Source organism: Diprion similis, chromosome 13, assembly GCF_021155765.1.
Source record: "Diprion similis isolate iyDipSimi1 chromosome 13, iyDipSimi1.1, whole genome shotgun sequence".
Classification (NCBI taxonomy): Eukaryota; Metazoa; Arthropoda; class Insecta; order Hymenoptera; family Diprionidae; genus Diprion; species Diprion similis.
In genome coordinates, this window is record NC_060117.1 from 1,235,131 (window position 1) to 1,251,459 (window position 16,329).

The window sequence follows — 16,329 nt, forward strand, 5'->3', positions numbered from 1 at the left end:
AAATCAACAAGCATTACAAATTTACTTATTATTAAACTTTTCACATCAAATAAACTGTATTTTCCCAGTCTAGATAAATTATAGTTAATTTGATCTTAAAGGTGTCCTGATGGAATTAAATAAATAAATTTGTAATGTTTGTTAATTTTGAAAAAATTTTAAACATCTTCAGGGGGGTGCTTTCCCCTTACGCACACGCACATTGCTATGTGCATTACGTAAAACACTCGAATCCTATTCGTCTACTTCTGCATACCCTGTAAAATGTATCATATAATAATTTCTCTAATTGTAAGTAAGACGTGACAAATAATTCGTTGCACTAATTATATTCAGACTTTTTGTTTTTCAGCCAATCATCTGCCTGCGACAAAACATACATTTTCGTAGATAACCAGCAGAGGACCCCTAATTATAGGCAATCCAAAGTACTCGTGTCCACTCTGAGCAGCTCCGCGCGCTACAAATGAACAGCGGAACTATGAACTCGCCTTATTCATGCAATTGTGCTACCCGCAATACACAAATCAACAACGAATAGCCTAAAACTAGGCGCAACAAAATTAACAAAGAATTCAATTTACTTTTGCATTTTGAGCACAGATGGCAGGGACAGCAGGAAAAGGCTTAAATGCATGGAAAGTGGGTGATACCTGTTCAGCCTCGGCTCGTGTCATGTCACGTTCTGGTATGTAACATGCGTCAACGGCGAGCAGCTGCACGCAATAAAGGAAAAATCAGGAAAATAAAAATATAATCGCGAGGAGTCTTGAGTTGAACGAGGAGACAATAAACTCTGACGTTGGTTATTATTAATAATGACAAAACTGTTGCATTGATGCGCGAATAAGAGTGAAATATGTTTCGGGAGGGTTATTATCTGGAAATAATTAAGGTACATACATACACCAATCATTGCACACTCGACGTCGATTTAGAAACAGCTGTCAACTTATTACACATACATTACAATGACCTTTCGCTAATTAATTAATATATGGTGATGCATTGTTTGTCATCGCCATTATTGAGAACAATCGAGCAATGATAATAAGGTCGATGGTAAATAATTTATTTTTCCCTACCAGGCGAAAACTTCAGCTGCGACGGCTGTCATTACAGTGAAGGAAAAAACAGTCGAGATAAAGAATAAAAAGATAACGACCAACAAGTGGCTCACTCTCGAGGACTGGGCATCGCTCTATCAAGTCCTAGAGAAAGGTGTGATACAGAACAGCGAGAAAAAGACACGGTCATCCGAGTCTAAGAAAAGAAAAAAACTTACCAGGCACCTTGAAATTGTGTAAGAAAATTCATCCCCTGGTAGCGAAGGCTGCCGCCAATGCTTCTAAACAAATACCATGTTTTTTCGCAGATACACTTTCGAGGAGTCTGAAAATCCTACTGACAGAACCACCCTACCGACTATAAAAGTCGGCGTATCACCGGTGAAAAAAAAGTCTAGGTCCAAACGCGATTCAACTGCCGGTGAAGTCGATAAAAAAGAGAAGATCCGGGTGTCTTCCACCTCGAAAGCAGAGCACAAAAATGACGGTTCCAATTTGCCTAAACTTGAGAGTTCTGGGGAAACCTTCTACGGGACAGGCTTCAAAGTAGAGGAGTATATTCCTAATGTGCCTAAGACAAAGGGGACTGAGAACGGAGCGGACATAAAATATATTCCGAGCAGGAAAAGTGCCCTAGAAAATCTCCACAGGTCTGTCGAATCAAACGAGTACATTCCGGCCATCGTCACTGAGGAGGGTGCTGGTACCAGTGCACTGGACGATCTGTACATCCCGAATTCAGTACCAAAAATACTGAATATTGATGAAACCTATGAGCCGTTCAACCCGGCTATTACGACCAGCAAAACGGCTGGTGAATACGTTCCGAATTCGAAAGGAGTGAAGAAAAAAATGGAAGAGTATCAGCCGGACTTCACCAGCAAGGCGATGAAGTTCGACAACAGTTACGTTCCGTCGAGCTCTGCAAAAATAATGGAGCTTAAGAAAAATGGCGAGAAGTCATCTTCAGGCAGCAGTAGTAGTAGCACCAGTGGAAGCGTCAGGAAAAAGAGGAGTAGAGATACGGAGTCCAGTACTAGCAAAGAATCATCGTCTAAGAAAAAAAATTCCCCTGTCACTCAGAGTACGAGTGTTAAGCGAGAAATGTGATGAGAAATTCAACGTTTTCAGGGATGGAGTTTCAGCCAGGCATAACTTCCATATTTTCGAGCTTTGATTTTGAAATATTCAGCCAACAATAGGCTTAGGAGCTTTTTCAAAATACTCCAAAACCAAGGGTCATAAAGTGTCCCTAAATTTGACGTCTTTACACTTGTGAAGTTGTGTACGAGGAGAAAAATTACTCGTTTCTTAAGACATCTTATGTCTCTTCATTATTTAAGATAATTTATTCAATCTCGTGTATACTGTAAAGAGTTACAGACATGTTGTGTATAATCATTCTATTTTTGTGTAATGAATTTCTGCTTTTCTTTTCACAGCAAGTTTCTGAAAATGATCGACACAGAACGAAATTAGTAATCCACTACGTTATATCTAAGATAGGCCTCGAACCAATATTAATAGTCTGTTCCGTTAGATTCAACCAACGAAATCGCTATACTTTAATCTTTTCTCATAAAAGTGCTGCAAAAGAAAGCACTCGTTTATTCCTAAGTTAGGGTAATGAATAGTAAAAGGAATCTAGGGTCGTGTATCGTTTAATTTTCTCAACGTGGAATGCGTGTGATATTTTTGTAAATAATATAAACGAATCAGAGTTGGTTGTATACTCCTTATACATGTTATATTTGAAGTACTGGTTACGAAATGTGAATAATAACAAGCTTATATCCATGATAGATAGGTATATTTTTATCGGATATAGTGAATAAATATACGTTGCTTATTATAAAATTATCGTTAAGACTACGTAGTTTATTATCCTGTAATTCGTTCATTGATTCAAGGGCAGCGGATAATAGAGCCGGAGGATTAATAAAACTGATGGAACAGGCCCGCGCTTGGATTTCACGCACCATTCAAAACGGATATGTCTGCGAGCAAATTCGGATTTGAAAATCTGCACGAACGCAAAGTAGAAAAGAGTTTTAATACGAAGGGATGTGGGGATGTACAAAGTTTTTCTCTGTAAACCGATAATCGAGAATATCGGACAAATATGGAGCAGCTTGAACCGCGACCAAATTCTACTATAAAAATTCTATTTATTTTCGAAATTGATGAATTTTTTATCGGTTAGTTTCAGCTGTAATAAGAATATTAAAAACCGATCAAAAATCGTGTTTCGATCAAAGACTAAAGAACATCCCGCGGAATCGCATTAAATGGCAAAATCGAAGCTGGCAGAGAGATATTTGGGTGAATTCGGAGAATCATGCGTGTTGTGACGGGGCGGCGCGCGTCGCGTGTAATAAATGTAGATATACTCGCATGGAATAAAGTCTATAAGGCAAAGCCACGAGTCGCCGTCTGTAAATCTCGGTGGTTGAAATTCTTCCGGGGTGGGGGGGGGGGAGGGGGGCTGGTGGTGCGTGTGCGAGGTATCGCGAATTATATTGCGAATGTTGCGAATCGTCAGGTAAAGAGAAAAAAAGCGGCGTTATTGCATAACTTATAAGTAATCCGTGAGTCGCGACAGCGAGAGAGCGGTGGTGGGGTTGGCAGCTATTCGAACCACCTTTGATTTGAACAGGAAATGTCGTACAGCGATGGCGGGCGTTCGATCCGCAAGTCGAGTACGAAGTCACCGAAAAAATTGCGAGTGATAAAGAACGGCGATAGCGACAAGGTGACGACGACGACGATAAGCTACCACCACCACCACCATCATCATTCGGAGGGCCACGGCCCTCACCCTTCGATTCACAAGCGGAATTTGTACGTCGTCTCGTTCCCCCTGATATTCCTCTTCAACGTTCTGCGCACTTTGCTCTACCAGCTATTCGTGATATTCAAGTACTTCTACACGTCGACTTCGCGCCTCTTCCTCAGGCGCAGCACCGCCAATATCGCAAACGGGAAAAAGAGCCTCAAGGCCAACTGTCACCTCGAGATTGTCGTCGGGCAGCAGGACGAGAAAGATAACCTCCTCAGCGTCGTCGACCCGGAGGCTGAACAGATGTCACAAATTCCCAGACGCACCGCTGGTCCTGGACCCGGTGATCCTCTTCTCGCCAAGCAGAAACACCACCACAGGAGGGCCTTCGAGTTCATAAGCAAGGCCCTAAAAATCGACGAGGAGAATGAGGGTAACCCTTATTCTTCTTTGATCTGTCGCTTAATTGTGCGTTGTTTATGATCGCTATCTCTGCTCTGTTTACTCTCTTTGTTTAAATTTAGATGAGCAGTCTATTCCACTGTCAAAACAATGTGAAAACACCGTTTATTAGCCAGATATGTCTATTGTACTGCCTAATGAAAACCTCATTATTTATACACCTCAAAAACAGGTCACAAAGAAATGGCTATCGAACTTTATAAAAAGGGTATCGGTGAGCTTGAAAAAGGCATTGCCGTCGAATGCAACGGAGGACGTGGTGAAGTTTGGGAGAGGGCTCAGAAATTGCACGACAAAATGCGTGCTAATCTTGCCATGGCTAAGGATCGATTGGATTTTTTAGGTAAATCGATTTTCATGTTCATCTATTTTGCTGTGTCCAAGAGCAGAAGCTATGATTTCTGGCTGTTCAATTGCCAGCGGCGGCAGATCGAAAAGAAACTAAACAGAGCAACCAAAGTCCTGAAAGAATTCTTGAAATTATGAAATCCTAAAAATCGTTGTAATTTTTTTGTTACGAGTTTAATATTCTCAATTTATTTACTTACAATTTCTCCGATCGTTGTTAAAGCCACTCTTGTCCTGAAAAAGTATTAAAACTTGACGCGTTGTTAATCTTGTAACGGACACGCTATGAAAGCTATGGGACTCGCAGATGAGTTTGTGGAGTAATTGTCAAAGTATCTAATTCGCTCTTGGATGCGCAATCAAACTGTGTGTAAATATTTGTATAATTTCAATATCTGTGTGTATATATACGTCAATCTCCTATCTTCCACCTATTTCTCTTTGTTCGTTTCTTTGTTGGTCGTTGTACTACACCGCATGTCGATGTTTAGCTAATTTCTTTTTTTTGTTCGTTTTTTTTTTTTTTTACTTCCTCCTATTCGTACTTCATCTGTGATTATGTATTTATTTATTTTTGTGTTCTTCCAAATTCAAATAGCGTCATCGTTATCGTAAGCATCGCTGCGTCGTAGTACATTGCAATACAGGCATACAAAGAAATTGATTATGTTCTGGTTAAAATTTCCTGTCCACGCAAGCTTTGCAGAGTAATTGAACAACGCATTGCGTGGCAAAATTTTGGTGGCCGGTATTAAGCCGAGAAATTAGGGTGGTGACTCTGATTAAAATGTAGTAGTAGTGGTATAAATATGCAAAATGAGAAACAACAACGTGTTTCTTGGCATGGCGGAGAATGTTTGTTTGTAATTTTCCTTGTAGCGAGTTTGTGCGAGCTGAAAAGACTGGGTATAACGAACGAAGGGTGCTGCGCCGAAGGGACAGATCGAGCTAGTGAACGTGGCGAAAATCATCCAAGGCTAAGACAACGCCTCGGACCCCAAACAACGCAAACAAATAAAAACCCTACCACTACCACTCCCCACAACAGCAACAATCACGGCAACAACCCACAAATTAGTTCTAATAATTATCTCTCTAGTACCGGAGCACAATCACAGACGTTACATGTACCTGGTCAAAACACTTACAAATACATACAAAGGCCGCGATCTCCAAAAAATCATTCCGCTCGACTGCCTGAAGGTATTGTTATTATTCATATGCACTCTTATTCTCTCACCAATCCTCCTTTCCTTGATTTCTAGTTTTAGTTTTAGCCTCACAAAATTAGTCATACAGTTTCGAGCTTCGCTTAACAATCGTGCACGCATTTAGTAGCGCAATCCAGTTTTTTAACACCTGAAATTATCATTTTTATTAACAATATAATTTTTGCATCGCGTTCAAATAAGTAAGTAATTACCAAGATGTTTCTCATTCGTTGTTTCTCGTTACCGCAATAAATTTTTACGAAAAGTTTCTAACTGATGATAGCTTACGTAGACAGCTTTGTATACTAGTATGAACAAGTGCAAACATTGAAGTTTTTCCAGAATAATCCGAGTTTGTTGGAATAAAACGACAATTTTCAGCCGTACTAAGAATGCAACGAAAATTGGAAGTTCCAGTAAAGTTTTCTCAAGTTTCAAAAAAATTTTCAATCAATCCCAAAGCCACAGTTATCAATATCCATATTCAAAATTTGGCAATTGCTCATCAACTTTCTGTACAATATGTCACTTTCCTGTCTTCAAATTCATGCTTACGATTAACGTTCCACTGATTCAAATCCCTACGTCTATTTCAGCATCCGGTAGAAAACTGGCGGTGCCTGGAAAGCGGGCAGCTGGATCGGTGATGAGCAAGAGTCAGACGCTGCCGCGTAGCATGGGAAGATCAGCTCCGACTCTACCCTGCCATCGTACGATGCCGATAAAGCCATCGTCGACTCCACCGTCAGTGAAACGACAATTCTCTGTACCGAGCAACGGGTCTCCTGTGAGAAGGCCCGGAACTCCTGGGGGGTCGGGAAGCAATAGAGGGACACCGACGCGAAAAGCATCGTTGCCGAAAGGCATCGACCCGAAATTGGCTCAGGTGATCCTGGACGAGATCCTGGAGGGTGGAACCGCCGTTCAGTGGGAAGACATCGCGGGTCAGGAGGTGCGAGTCCTTTCAGCATTCCTCGACTTCGAAGCGAGCCTCTAATCAAACACTGTCTTCCGTTTTCCGTCCTGTTCTCAGACCGCCAAACAAGCACTACAGGAAATGGTGATCCTGCCCTCGTTGCGTCCTGAACTTTTCACCGGTCTCCGTACTCCGTCCAGAGGACTCCTGCTGTTTGGCCCACCAGGCAATGGGAAAACGCTTTTGGCACGGGCGGTCGCTACGCAGTGCAACGCGACCTTCTTTTCAATATCTGCGGCGAGTCTGACTTCCAAGTACGTGGGGGAGGGCGAGAAGCTAGTCAGAGCGCTGTTTACAATAGCCAGAGAGCTTCAGCCGTCTGTGATCTTCATCGACGAAGTCGACTCGCTGCTCAGTGAGCGGCGGGACAACGAGCACGAAGCCTCAAGGTGAGCGAAATACTAAAGTTATCGTGAAACGAAACGTGACTTTGATCCTTTCCCTCGACTACTTGCAGGCGGTTGAAGACCGAGTTTCTCGTCGAATTCGACGGTCTGCCCTGCACCCCCGAAGAGCGCGTCCTCGTCATGGCCGCTACCAACCGACCCCAAGAATTAGACGAAGCTGCTCTCAGGCGGTTCACCAAAAGGGTCTACGTCACGTTGCCCGACACCCTGACGAGGGTTCTGCTTCTCAGGAGACTTCTCAGTAAGCATAGTAACCCCCTTACTCAGCAGGAACTTGAGCACCTTGCGCGACTCACCGAGGGATATTCTGGTAGCGATCTGACTGGCCTGGCCAAAGACGCTGCGCTGGGACCCATAAGAGGTGATTGTTACATTTATCTTTGATGCTTCTAATGTTTGGTATATATTTTAATCTAAATTTATTCTACCGCACGATTGGTTGTCGTCATCTTAGAGAAATAATCGTACTTTCTCAGGTAGAGAATAAGTTCATTCTCACGTTTACTTATATATTTTTTTCGAAACAATATTAATTAGTAGCTGAATCGATAGATTGTCTATGCGTTACTACATTCTAGTTTGTCTTCTTGTTTTTTTTTTTTCTATTCATTTTTTACAGAGCTGAATCCAGAGCAAGTGAAAGAGCTAGACTTGAACTTAGTGCGTAACATAACGATGCAAGATTTCGTCGATTCTTTGAAAAGAATTCGTAGATCTGTATCGCCGACTAGTTTAGCCGCTTACGAAAAATGGAGTTTGGAATATGGCGACGTTAGTCTCTGATTTAAAATAGGCCCAAAATCCGGGCCTTCTCTATAGCCGTAGAAGAGGAATGACGAAGAAGTACAGTGCCCGAGTATCAATCCCGTTTCTTTCTCCCATCGTCATCACGTTTCGTCGAATTGATCAATCATCTGTACTTTTTTAGGATAATTAGTACCGTGAATTTTAGGTGACATTATTAGAAGGAATTAAGTAGAAATAGAAAATACGGGATCACCCTGCAATAGAGACTTCGATCTAGTTTATGAACGTTCGAGGTCCGTCATATGTCGCATGCCATATATTTATTTTTACTACATAATTCAATACTGTTGAAAAAAAAAGAAAGAAAAAAAAACTGAAACAAAAATATTTTGTGCACTCTTCAAAACTGTTAATGACTTTTAAAGATACTTTACTTCGTACTCTCAGAGACGATAGTTGTTTCAAGATATGTGTAGACATAGTAGAAACATTGAATCACGCGCTTAAGTTCTGGTAGAGATATTGGCTTTGCCAAAAGTAGAAAAGAATTGTTTGCTCTTTCGTTTGATGTATGCGATTAGTTTTGACAATTTGGCACAATCGCTTGCGCGTATAATTATCACATTAATAAGTTAAGCTTTGCCGTGACACAAGAAGCGCGCAATTTCTAGTGGTAATCGAATTCCTTACAGAATGATTAGCTACTGTAAAATTGATACAACGAACTAAAGTTTACCTGCAAAGTAGAGCCGAATGCATGCAAACATGAAACACCGTGAAGGAAAAACACGGTTTGTTACATTGCATGCGAATTATTGTCGAATCGAAGAATACGAAGAACTGTTTCAGTTACCTGAATTATGGTATAATTTTACGTTTAAGAATTACAGTCGAATTAAGTCCATCACGCAACCTTGTTAGTAATAATATTGTGATAAAATTTATAAACCAATTTGCATAATCGTTTGGTTATCGCTTCCATGAATTAAGAGAGGATATATTAATTATTAATAATTATAATTTATTATAAATCGTGTTTCGTTCTCCTGTTTCGTGCGTTAATGAGTTGAAAAAAACAAAATACTTTATTACATTAATTAATACCACGTTCAGTGTACGACTGTATGTTGAATTATTGTTTGAACAAAAATCTTGTTATCACTCAACGACCCTTATCTTTGATTCGAGACTTTCCTTGATTCGGAAAAAATATTTATTAGTCCACGCGGTCTATTATTATTACAAACTATTTAAAAGTTCAAGTTTAATTATAACTCGTGATATTATATTATTTATTATTATTATTATTATTATTATTAATTGTTTGGTTGATTTTTTGATTGAGAAAAGGCGACGTTATGCATGACGATTAATATTATCTAGGATAATTTCATAGTGATAAATATATCTTTATAAACATAGTTATTACACTGGTGGAAATGTGTTGCGTATTACGATTGATTCAAGTTAAAAAAACAAACAAAGAATTAACAGAGCTCGATCCGGTTAGATACAAAATCACAAGTGAACCCTATGAACACAATAGAATATTTACCAGACAGCGAAGAAAAAATAAGAAATTCTCAAGCTTCCCGCTGTGATGCAGAGTTTAAAACATTGCTTAATAATACGGTTTTTATAACGAGAATGATGATAATAGTTGATATATAATTTGTTGAAAAGAAGAATCTTGCCTTCTTCACAGCCTGACTTTCCGCTACACTTCCCACATGCCTTCCTTCAAAATCGACAGCTCCGAACCTTCTTCAAACGATCATCCGATTATTTTGCTACTTTTATAACTAATTGTTAGCTACATACTATTACTAATAATAATAATAATATCGCGATAGCTTGATTAATCATTAATTATATTATTAGTTAACGTGTGTATTTATACTACGCAACACGCCACTCAACAAAATTGAAACTAGATACCCGATCGCCTTAATTTTCTCTCTCTCTCTTTCTCTCTGTTTTTCGTGAAATCTGAGGAAAAGAACAAGAAAAGATCTGAGTGTAAAAAATTATATCAATAACAATTTTTGCCAACAGAGAGGATAGAGAGAGACAAAAGAAGGACATGCAATTGCTGCATGATACTAAATTAAGAACAGCGTATCTACCGCGTACTGTCTTAGTATCAAACGCTGCTTCGATGGCAACTTTAATATAATATACCTAATAACGTTATGGTGCCCAATGTCGCGATTATACTCAATAACTCTAGTCTCTTCAAGCCGTGTAAATAATGCTTATTCTACAGCTGATGATGTTCTGTTGGAAAAAATATTAAAAGATCTCCCTCCGGAGATTGAAAATGCAAAACCAGAGAAAGAAAAACCTGCACAACGCAGTAGTAATGGAATACTACTAAAGCAGACCCCTGATTATATTATTTACTTATAAATACTACGTGTTATTTATATAATCGTACTATCGACGAAGATAAGTTAAAAAGAAAAATTAAAAGAAAACTTAAAATAAAATAAGAGTAATAATAAATACTGTAAAATGTTTATTTGCTAAATAAAAATCACACACGTTTACACGCTTAAACTAAAAACTGCGTACGGCTATGCGTTGTTCTTTCACTGTGCATACCTTTGCAACGACGATAGTCGTCGACGTTCCTTGAATTTTTATTCCCTTCAGATGTGTATGAGAAAATTTTTTTTTTACTGAACATTCTCAATTATTTAAAAACAAAAAGGTGTAACAACGAAGAAAGAAAACCAAGATTGACAAGAAGATGAAATCAAAATCTTGAGTAAAATGTATCAATTCTATATTCTACATTAATTTTTCACTACGTAAATAATACGACAGTAATAATAATAGTAATAATATATTTATATTATTATAACGGAATGTATTTGAAAATAAGGAGACTGGAGATAGATTACAGTAAAGCTAGTATTACACGAAACGACCTAAAATATTCGCAACAGTCATCGAGTAATCCTGGCTTTACGTTTATTGTTATTCTATATCGATGATGAAAAGGACACAGACAAGAGAGGAGTTGCTGAGATTTGTATTTTAAATATTTATTCCTTTTTTCTCTCACTTTCAAAGGACAATTTGTTGTTTATTTAATTTGTTATTTTTCATCGTTTTTTTGTTCTTTTTTTGTATTTTTTTATATTATAAGATAACATTATCCTAAGCATTGTATGTGGAGGATGTTGGAGCCTCGTCGTATCTAAATTACTTTTTCTTTGCTTTGTTTATTTCTGTTTTTATTCATTTGTTTATTTCATTTTTTTTTTTCTTTTTTGCAAATCATTCCTCTTATATAACATCATTTGCCTTCTTCACCCACGTCGTCCTCCTCTGTTCGCCTGTCAATTCATTATTTCGTATCATTATTATCCTATACTATCATTTATCATATCATCGTCACTCCAAATTCACCTCTTTCTCTCTCACTATCTTTCTTTCTTTCTTTCTTTCTTTCTCTCTATCTCTAGCATTCGGTTTTTCAACTCGTCATTTGTCCCTTTTTTTTTTTTTCCATTTTCAAGTTATTCTGCGTTAACATGACAGACAATGTCAGCGACTGCCGTTGTTGTCGACCTGGTATTAGTTTTCTCCTTGCGTCGTGTAGTTTATCCAATTATTTATCATATATTTTTGTTGCTGCTTTTTTTTCCAGTTATTTTTTAGAGGAGGGGGAGTTATTTCTATCTTTTTCGACTTTTTCACCTCTTGTGTATGAACAATGTTACGTCACATTCCCAGTTACGGTGTTGTCATTGTTACCATTATTATTATTATTTATGGTTTCTTCTTTTTCGATACAGATAAGAAGCATCATTGCCACATTCTACGACGCTTGAGAAATATTGCGACAATGGATAAACCACTAATAACAATAATAATAACAAATCCATCAAAATCGAAGAAACATCCATCAGGTATGTGTTTCTTAACGAAAAAAAATTACCAGCAATCGAAAGGTATTTCATTATAAGCACCGATAACCAAGGGTAATAGAGTACAGTGTGAAAAGACGAAATTTTCCTCAAATTTCATATCAGTATATTTGTGTAACAATATTTTTTAAGCTTTTCCCTTTTTCACTTCTATCTATACTCCTACTCATAAGAACTCTACGGACTTTCTGTGTTCCTGAAATTTAGTCCTGCTTTTTTGCTTTGAAGAATTAACGAGGTAAAAATATAAGATTCTATAATTATAAGGTATATATTTATAAGTATGCAACCCTGCTTATAAAGTTGCGAACGAAGTAACTTGTTAACATTGAAACTCTAACGGCTGAAGTAGCCAGGTAAAGAAGCAACCGAAGACGAATGACGGAAAATTGTTTCGGCACTTGCAAAAACATGGAGATGTTGATACAGTTTTATCATGTGTTTCTTTTTCTTTCATACGTTTCAACACTAGGCAGCTGTGCGCAGAGTTCTTAAGATCATGTAGGCTTATTTTCTGAAAGACACATTATTGTTGTCATTGTCGTCATTATTGTTGTCGAAAACAAAACTACATTTGTATTCTTAATGGTTTGTAAGTAAAAAGAGAGAGTGTGAGAAGAAGAAAAAGAAACAAAACAAAAAAAACACGAAGGCGCACGTTTCCTCTTTTCTTTTCTTTTTGTTTTACGAAAATTGGATACATAAGAATCTGCGATACATACTACTTGGATTTATAAAATCAACCTTTATTCTTTTATTTATTTATCCATTCATTCTTTTGTTTGTTGTTGTTGTTGTTATGGTTGTTATTGTGTTCATTTTCATTCAAGTATAATATATATGTTGTACTGTATAACTAAATTTTGAGTCGAAGATGAAGAAAAAAGAAAGAGAATATTGTCGAACGAACGCGAATTAGAGAGAGAGAGAGAGAGAGAGAGAGAGAGAGAGAGAGAAAGAGAGAGAGAAGAGGATTCAAGTTTGCTCAAGATCTCTGTGATAGAATGAAATGATCTGTGATTCTCTTCCGGCTTTCGTAAGGTAATAAAAATAATAGTTTATACAAAATTATCCTCTTTTTTTTTTGGAAAATAAAGTAAAAAATAAAATAAATAAGGAAAAGTAACGAATAAGTTGAGTTTCTACTGCAAGTATAACTTCTACTATCAATACGACTACTACCCCTGCTACCAATACTACTATAGTGCCGGAAAATTACAGTTTCAATTCGTCATCATAGTATTTGTTACGTTGAGTTTCATATACTTTATCATTATTACGCAGAAGAAGAAGAAGAAGAAGATAAATAGAAAAAGTAGAAGTATCAGAAGAACAAGAAAAATCACAAAAATTGGAAAGGTTGATTTTAATATAAATAAGTGGTATTATCATTTTGTTGTTGTTTTTTAGTTTTTTTTTGTTGTTTTTTTTTTTTATATATCAAAGAACGAACTACAAATTCTATTTTTCAAAAAGGAAAGAAAGAAAAAGAAAAGAAGTGTACGTTTTCTTTTTTTTTCATCTTCTCAGCGTCTCGTTTACATACACAATACAAGAGTGTGACTGAAAGAGATAGAGGCCCCTCCTCCTCCCCCCTGACTCTCAAAAAGACTCTCGTTTCCCGCACTTGAATTCTATTTCGTTCTGAATCGGGTATGGTTGGCGGTCGTCTCTGTTTCATTGGGTCGGATACTGAGGCATGGTGTAGGCTACCATGGCTGGCTGTTGGCCCGGCTGCAGAGGTGCGGTCGCCGAAGGCGCTGCAGCTGATCCCTGGCCGGGTTGCCACGCTCCAGTCGCTGGTGCCGGCATCCTCATGCTGTTCATGTACTGCGCCTGCTGGCCGTAGTATTGACTGTAGTACTGAGTCGGCTGCAGAAACTGTCCCTGCATCTGTGGGTATCCCTGCGTATACCAGTACCCCATTTGCTGTCCATATCCGTACGGATATTGACCTCCACCAGTTGTCACCTTGCGAGCAGAACGATCTTGTTAATGTCAAACCTCTCGGTTGAACAAGGAATTTTGAGCATGTTCAGAGGTCAAGCATTAAATACGAGTTTGCAGCTCTAGGCTCATGTTCATCGTATTGAATGAATTATATTGTGTGAGCCATGTGGTTAGTCAAAGCCTAATATTCTTTAGCGTCAGAGATTTATCTTGGTCTTTCCAGGTGCAAAATCGTCACTACCATGAACGTTTTTTAGCGACACACTGTATTATCGTATACAAAAAATGAAAGTATAAGCTGTCTAACTCTGAAATTATTGCTGCAATAACCGTGTTTAGAAAGGCTGGGAATTATTCAAGGCTAAAAGAATCTTCTTTTTTTGCAAGTTCGTTTTCTACTTCAGATAGTATTAAAATCAGACTACCAAGATTTGTTCAATATTAGAAAAAAAGCGACCACACAATTACAAACCAACAGTGGATGCAGAAAATCTGGAATGTAGTATGAAAAAAAAATAATAATAGTAACACACAACAAAAAATAAACTGGGGCATTTATGGAACATAGTTGAATTTGCAAAGACTTTCGCACTGCTGTGGAAATTCAGTTAGTTTAAGGGTGTTTTCAGGATCACCTAACCACCCAAGATAAGATTGGAGAAAAAGCGAGTCAGTGGCCTTGAACTTCCTTTGTTCCCCAAATCACGATTGCTACAAAGTTTTTGGGCTCCCCATGACGCTTGAAGGAGGATCTAAAATCGTAAGTAGGAGAAGCGTGCAGCACGAAATTTTTGGCAGATATTTGAAGGTCACCAAACTTTCTTTGTTCCAGTCTTGGCTTGATAAAAGGGGGAACAAAGACGTAACTATCATGGAATAAGAAAAAAGGAGAAATATTTGGTACCTGCTGAGGCTGCTGATTGGCATTAGGCCCAACGCTATTAGGATCGCCGTTCTCCTTGCCCCAGAAGCACTTGACGACGCTACCGTTAATCTCTGTATTATGAGTGGACTCGATAGCGTGCGTGGCTGACTCCTTAGTGGTAAACTTGATGAACGCGTACCCCTTGTCCTTGAAGACTCTGATGTCCTGAATGGTGCCAAATGGCGAGAAAGTCTTGGTGATGAGCTCGTCCGTAATGCCGTTCGTGAAGCCTCCGCAGTAAACGGTGCAGTTGGTGGGGCTGCTTTGGTTGTAAACCTACGACGAGGATGAAAATCAGAATAAGGAGAGATGCAAAGAGGGCGAAAAGCGGGATACGGACCTCCTCGTAATTGGGTTTGCTGTTGTTGGTGTGCCTCGGCCGCTCGGACCTCGGAGGCGGCGGCTTCCTGGTGGACCAATTTGTCCTGATGCTGCGGGATCCGAGCCATTGGCCGTTCATCGCAGAGATGGCAGCCTCGGCCTCTGACTTTTTAACAAAGGAGACAAAAGCGTAGCCTTTGCTCTTGAGGGTCTGAGGGTCCCGGACGATTCTGCAGTTGCTGATCTCCCCGAAGGGCGCGAAGGCCTCCTTGAGCGTCTGGGTCTCGATCTCCGGCGACAAATCGCCGACGAATATGTGATGGTGGTTGCTCGTGTCGAGCTTCGGCTGGTTACCCGGGCTCGTGGCCCAGTTAACCTTCATCTCCTTGTCGAGGAAGTGCCGCTTGTTCATCGCGGCGAGCGCGGTGGCGGCACTCTGGTGGTTAGTGAACTCGACGAAGGCATAAGGGTCGTTGCCGGGTTCGCGTATTATCTTGCACCCCTTGACGGCGCCGATCTGCGAGAAGAGGGCGCACAAAAGGTCCTCGGACACCGAAGCGTCCAGGTTTCCGACGTACAGCGTACGCGGGTTGCTTTCCTCGCTCATGCTTGCGACGACGACGCTCCTCGCGCTCCACAATCACCGAGTTTAATGCACGTTTCGCCGCTGCTCGCCCGCTTCGCTTCCACGCTAGCTGCACCCTGCGGTTAATATTTACAAATCACACCTCCAGTGCGCGACGCGGACATCTACCTCGACCCCAGCATCAGAGTACTCGGACCTTTCCCTTCCTCGCGTTACAGTACCAGGGACAACACGGACGGCAGTCTCGACGTTAAGCTACACCCAGCCTCGACTACGTCATACTAACATAAAATGGCCGCTCTACCGCTCGACTTCAACCACTGCCGCGAGCCGCTTTCCCCCCAATCATCCTTGCAATTAATACACGCGTTTAAGAACGAACCCCGCCGCTCGCCCCGGCGACACAGCCACGGACTTCTGCCTCGATCGCCTTTCCAATTTTCGAAACCTTCCACAATCGCCACGCGATGATATTACGATTATTTCTCTCGCGACGATATCTACCCGCCTTGCAAAACTTAAGGTTACCAATATCAAAGGGGCACGTGTTGTTCTAAGCAACCCTGCAGCTCGTCCTCCGCCGATAAATAAATATACGATATTTCGTAACAG

General features: G+C 39.7%; 3 protein-coding genes across 5 annotated transcripts; 2 read left to right on the top strand and 1 right to left on the bottom strand.

Moving 5' to 3' along the window:
* Positions 1-645: 645 nt before the first annotated feature.
* Positions 646-2,931, top strand: LOC124414121. The gene is made up of 3 exons (XM_046895046.1): positions 646-895; positions 1,089-1,303; positions 1,376-2,931. Exons 1-3 carry the CDS (start codon positions 860-862, stop codon positions 2,175-2,177), a joined length of 1,053 nt encoding a protein of 350 aa, XP_046751002.1. The 5' UTR covers positions 646-859; the 3' UTR covers positions 2,178-2,931.
* Positions 2,932-3,644: 713 nt separating this feature from the next.
* Positions 3,645-9,465, top strand: LOC124414118 (spastin). 3 transcript variants are annotated; one of them, XM_046895043.1, is made up of 8 exons: positions 3,778-3,908; positions 3,988-4,279; positions 4,481-4,651; positions 5,536-5,859; positions 6,464-6,819; positions 6,901-7,232; positions 7,301-7,611; positions 7,870-9,465. In XM_046895043.1, the coding sequence occupies exons 2-8, from the start codon at positions 4,150-4,152 to the stop codon at positions 8,031-8,033; spliced, it is 1,788 nt and encodes a 595-aa protein (XP_046750999.1). In that variant the 5' UTR covers positions 3,778-3,908; positions 3,988-4,149; the 3' UTR covers positions 8,034-9,465. The 3 variants fall into 3 exon arrangements, with proteins under 3 accessions (XP_046750997.1, XP_046750998.1, XP_046750999.1); XM_046895041.1 differs by having other exon boundaries at positions 3,645-4,279; XM_046895042.1 differs by lacking the exon at positions 5,536-5,859 and having other exon boundaries at positions 3,645-4,279.
* Positions 9,466-12,018: 2,553 nt separating this feature from the next.
* On the bottom strand, positions 12,019-16,280 carry LOC124414119 (nucleolysin TIAR). Its single transcript, XM_046895044.1, has 3 exons — positions 15,151-16,280; positions 14,790-15,086; positions 12,019-13,906 (listed from the first exon to the last, which is right to left on the bottom strand). Exons 1-3 carry the CDS (start codon positions 15,736-15,738, stop codon positions 13,613-13,615), a joined length of 1,179 nt encoding a protein of 392 aa, XP_046751000.1. The 5' UTR covers positions 15,739-16,280; the 3' UTR covers positions 12,019-13,612.
* Positions 16,281-16,329: the final 49 nt, after the last annotated feature.

What these genes read in the sequence shown, in the direction of transcription:
- LOC124414121 (XM_046895046.1), top strand. Translation starts at nt 860, where the DNA reads ATGTTTCGGGAGGGTTATTATCTGGAAATAATTAAG. An exon ending in ATTATCTGGAAATAATTAAG is followed by an intron (nt 896 to 1,088) that starts GTACATACATAC and finishes TTTCCCTACCAG; the next exon opens with GCGAAAACTTCAGCTGCGAC. An exon ending in ACCAGGCACCTTGAAATTGT is followed by an intron (nt 1,304 to 1,375) that starts GTAAGAAAATTC and finishes GTTTTTTCGCAG; the next exon opens with ATACACTTTCGAGGAGTCTG.
- LOC124414118 (XM_046895041.1), top strand. Translation starts at nt 3,727, where the DNA reads ATGTCGTACAGCGATGGCGGGCGTTCGATCCGCAAGTCGAGTACGAAG. An exon ending in AATCGACGAGGAGAATGAGG is followed by an intron (nt 4,280 to 4,480) that starts GTAACCCTTATT and finishes CCTCAAAAACAG; the next exon opens with GTCACAAAGAAATGGCTATC. An exon ending in AAGACATCGCGGGTCAGGAG is followed by an intron (nt 6,820 to 6,900) that starts GTGCGAGTCCTT and finishes TCCTGTTCTCAG; the next exon opens with ACCGCCAAACAAGCACTACA.
- LOC124414119 (XM_046895044.1), bottom strand. Translation starts at nt 15,738, where the DNA reads ATGAGCGAGGAAAGCAACCCGCGTACGCTGTACGTCGGAAACCTGGAC. An exon ending in GCAAACCCAATTACGAGGAG is followed by an intron (nt 15,087 to 15,150) that starts GTCCGTATCCCG and finishes TCCTCGTCGTAG; the next exon opens with GTTTACAACCAAAGCAGCCC. An exon ending in CCAATCAGCAGCCTCAGCAG is followed by an intron (nt 13,907 to 14,789) that starts GTACCAAATATT and finishes TCTGCTCGCAAG; the next exon opens with GTGACAACTGGTGGAGGTCA.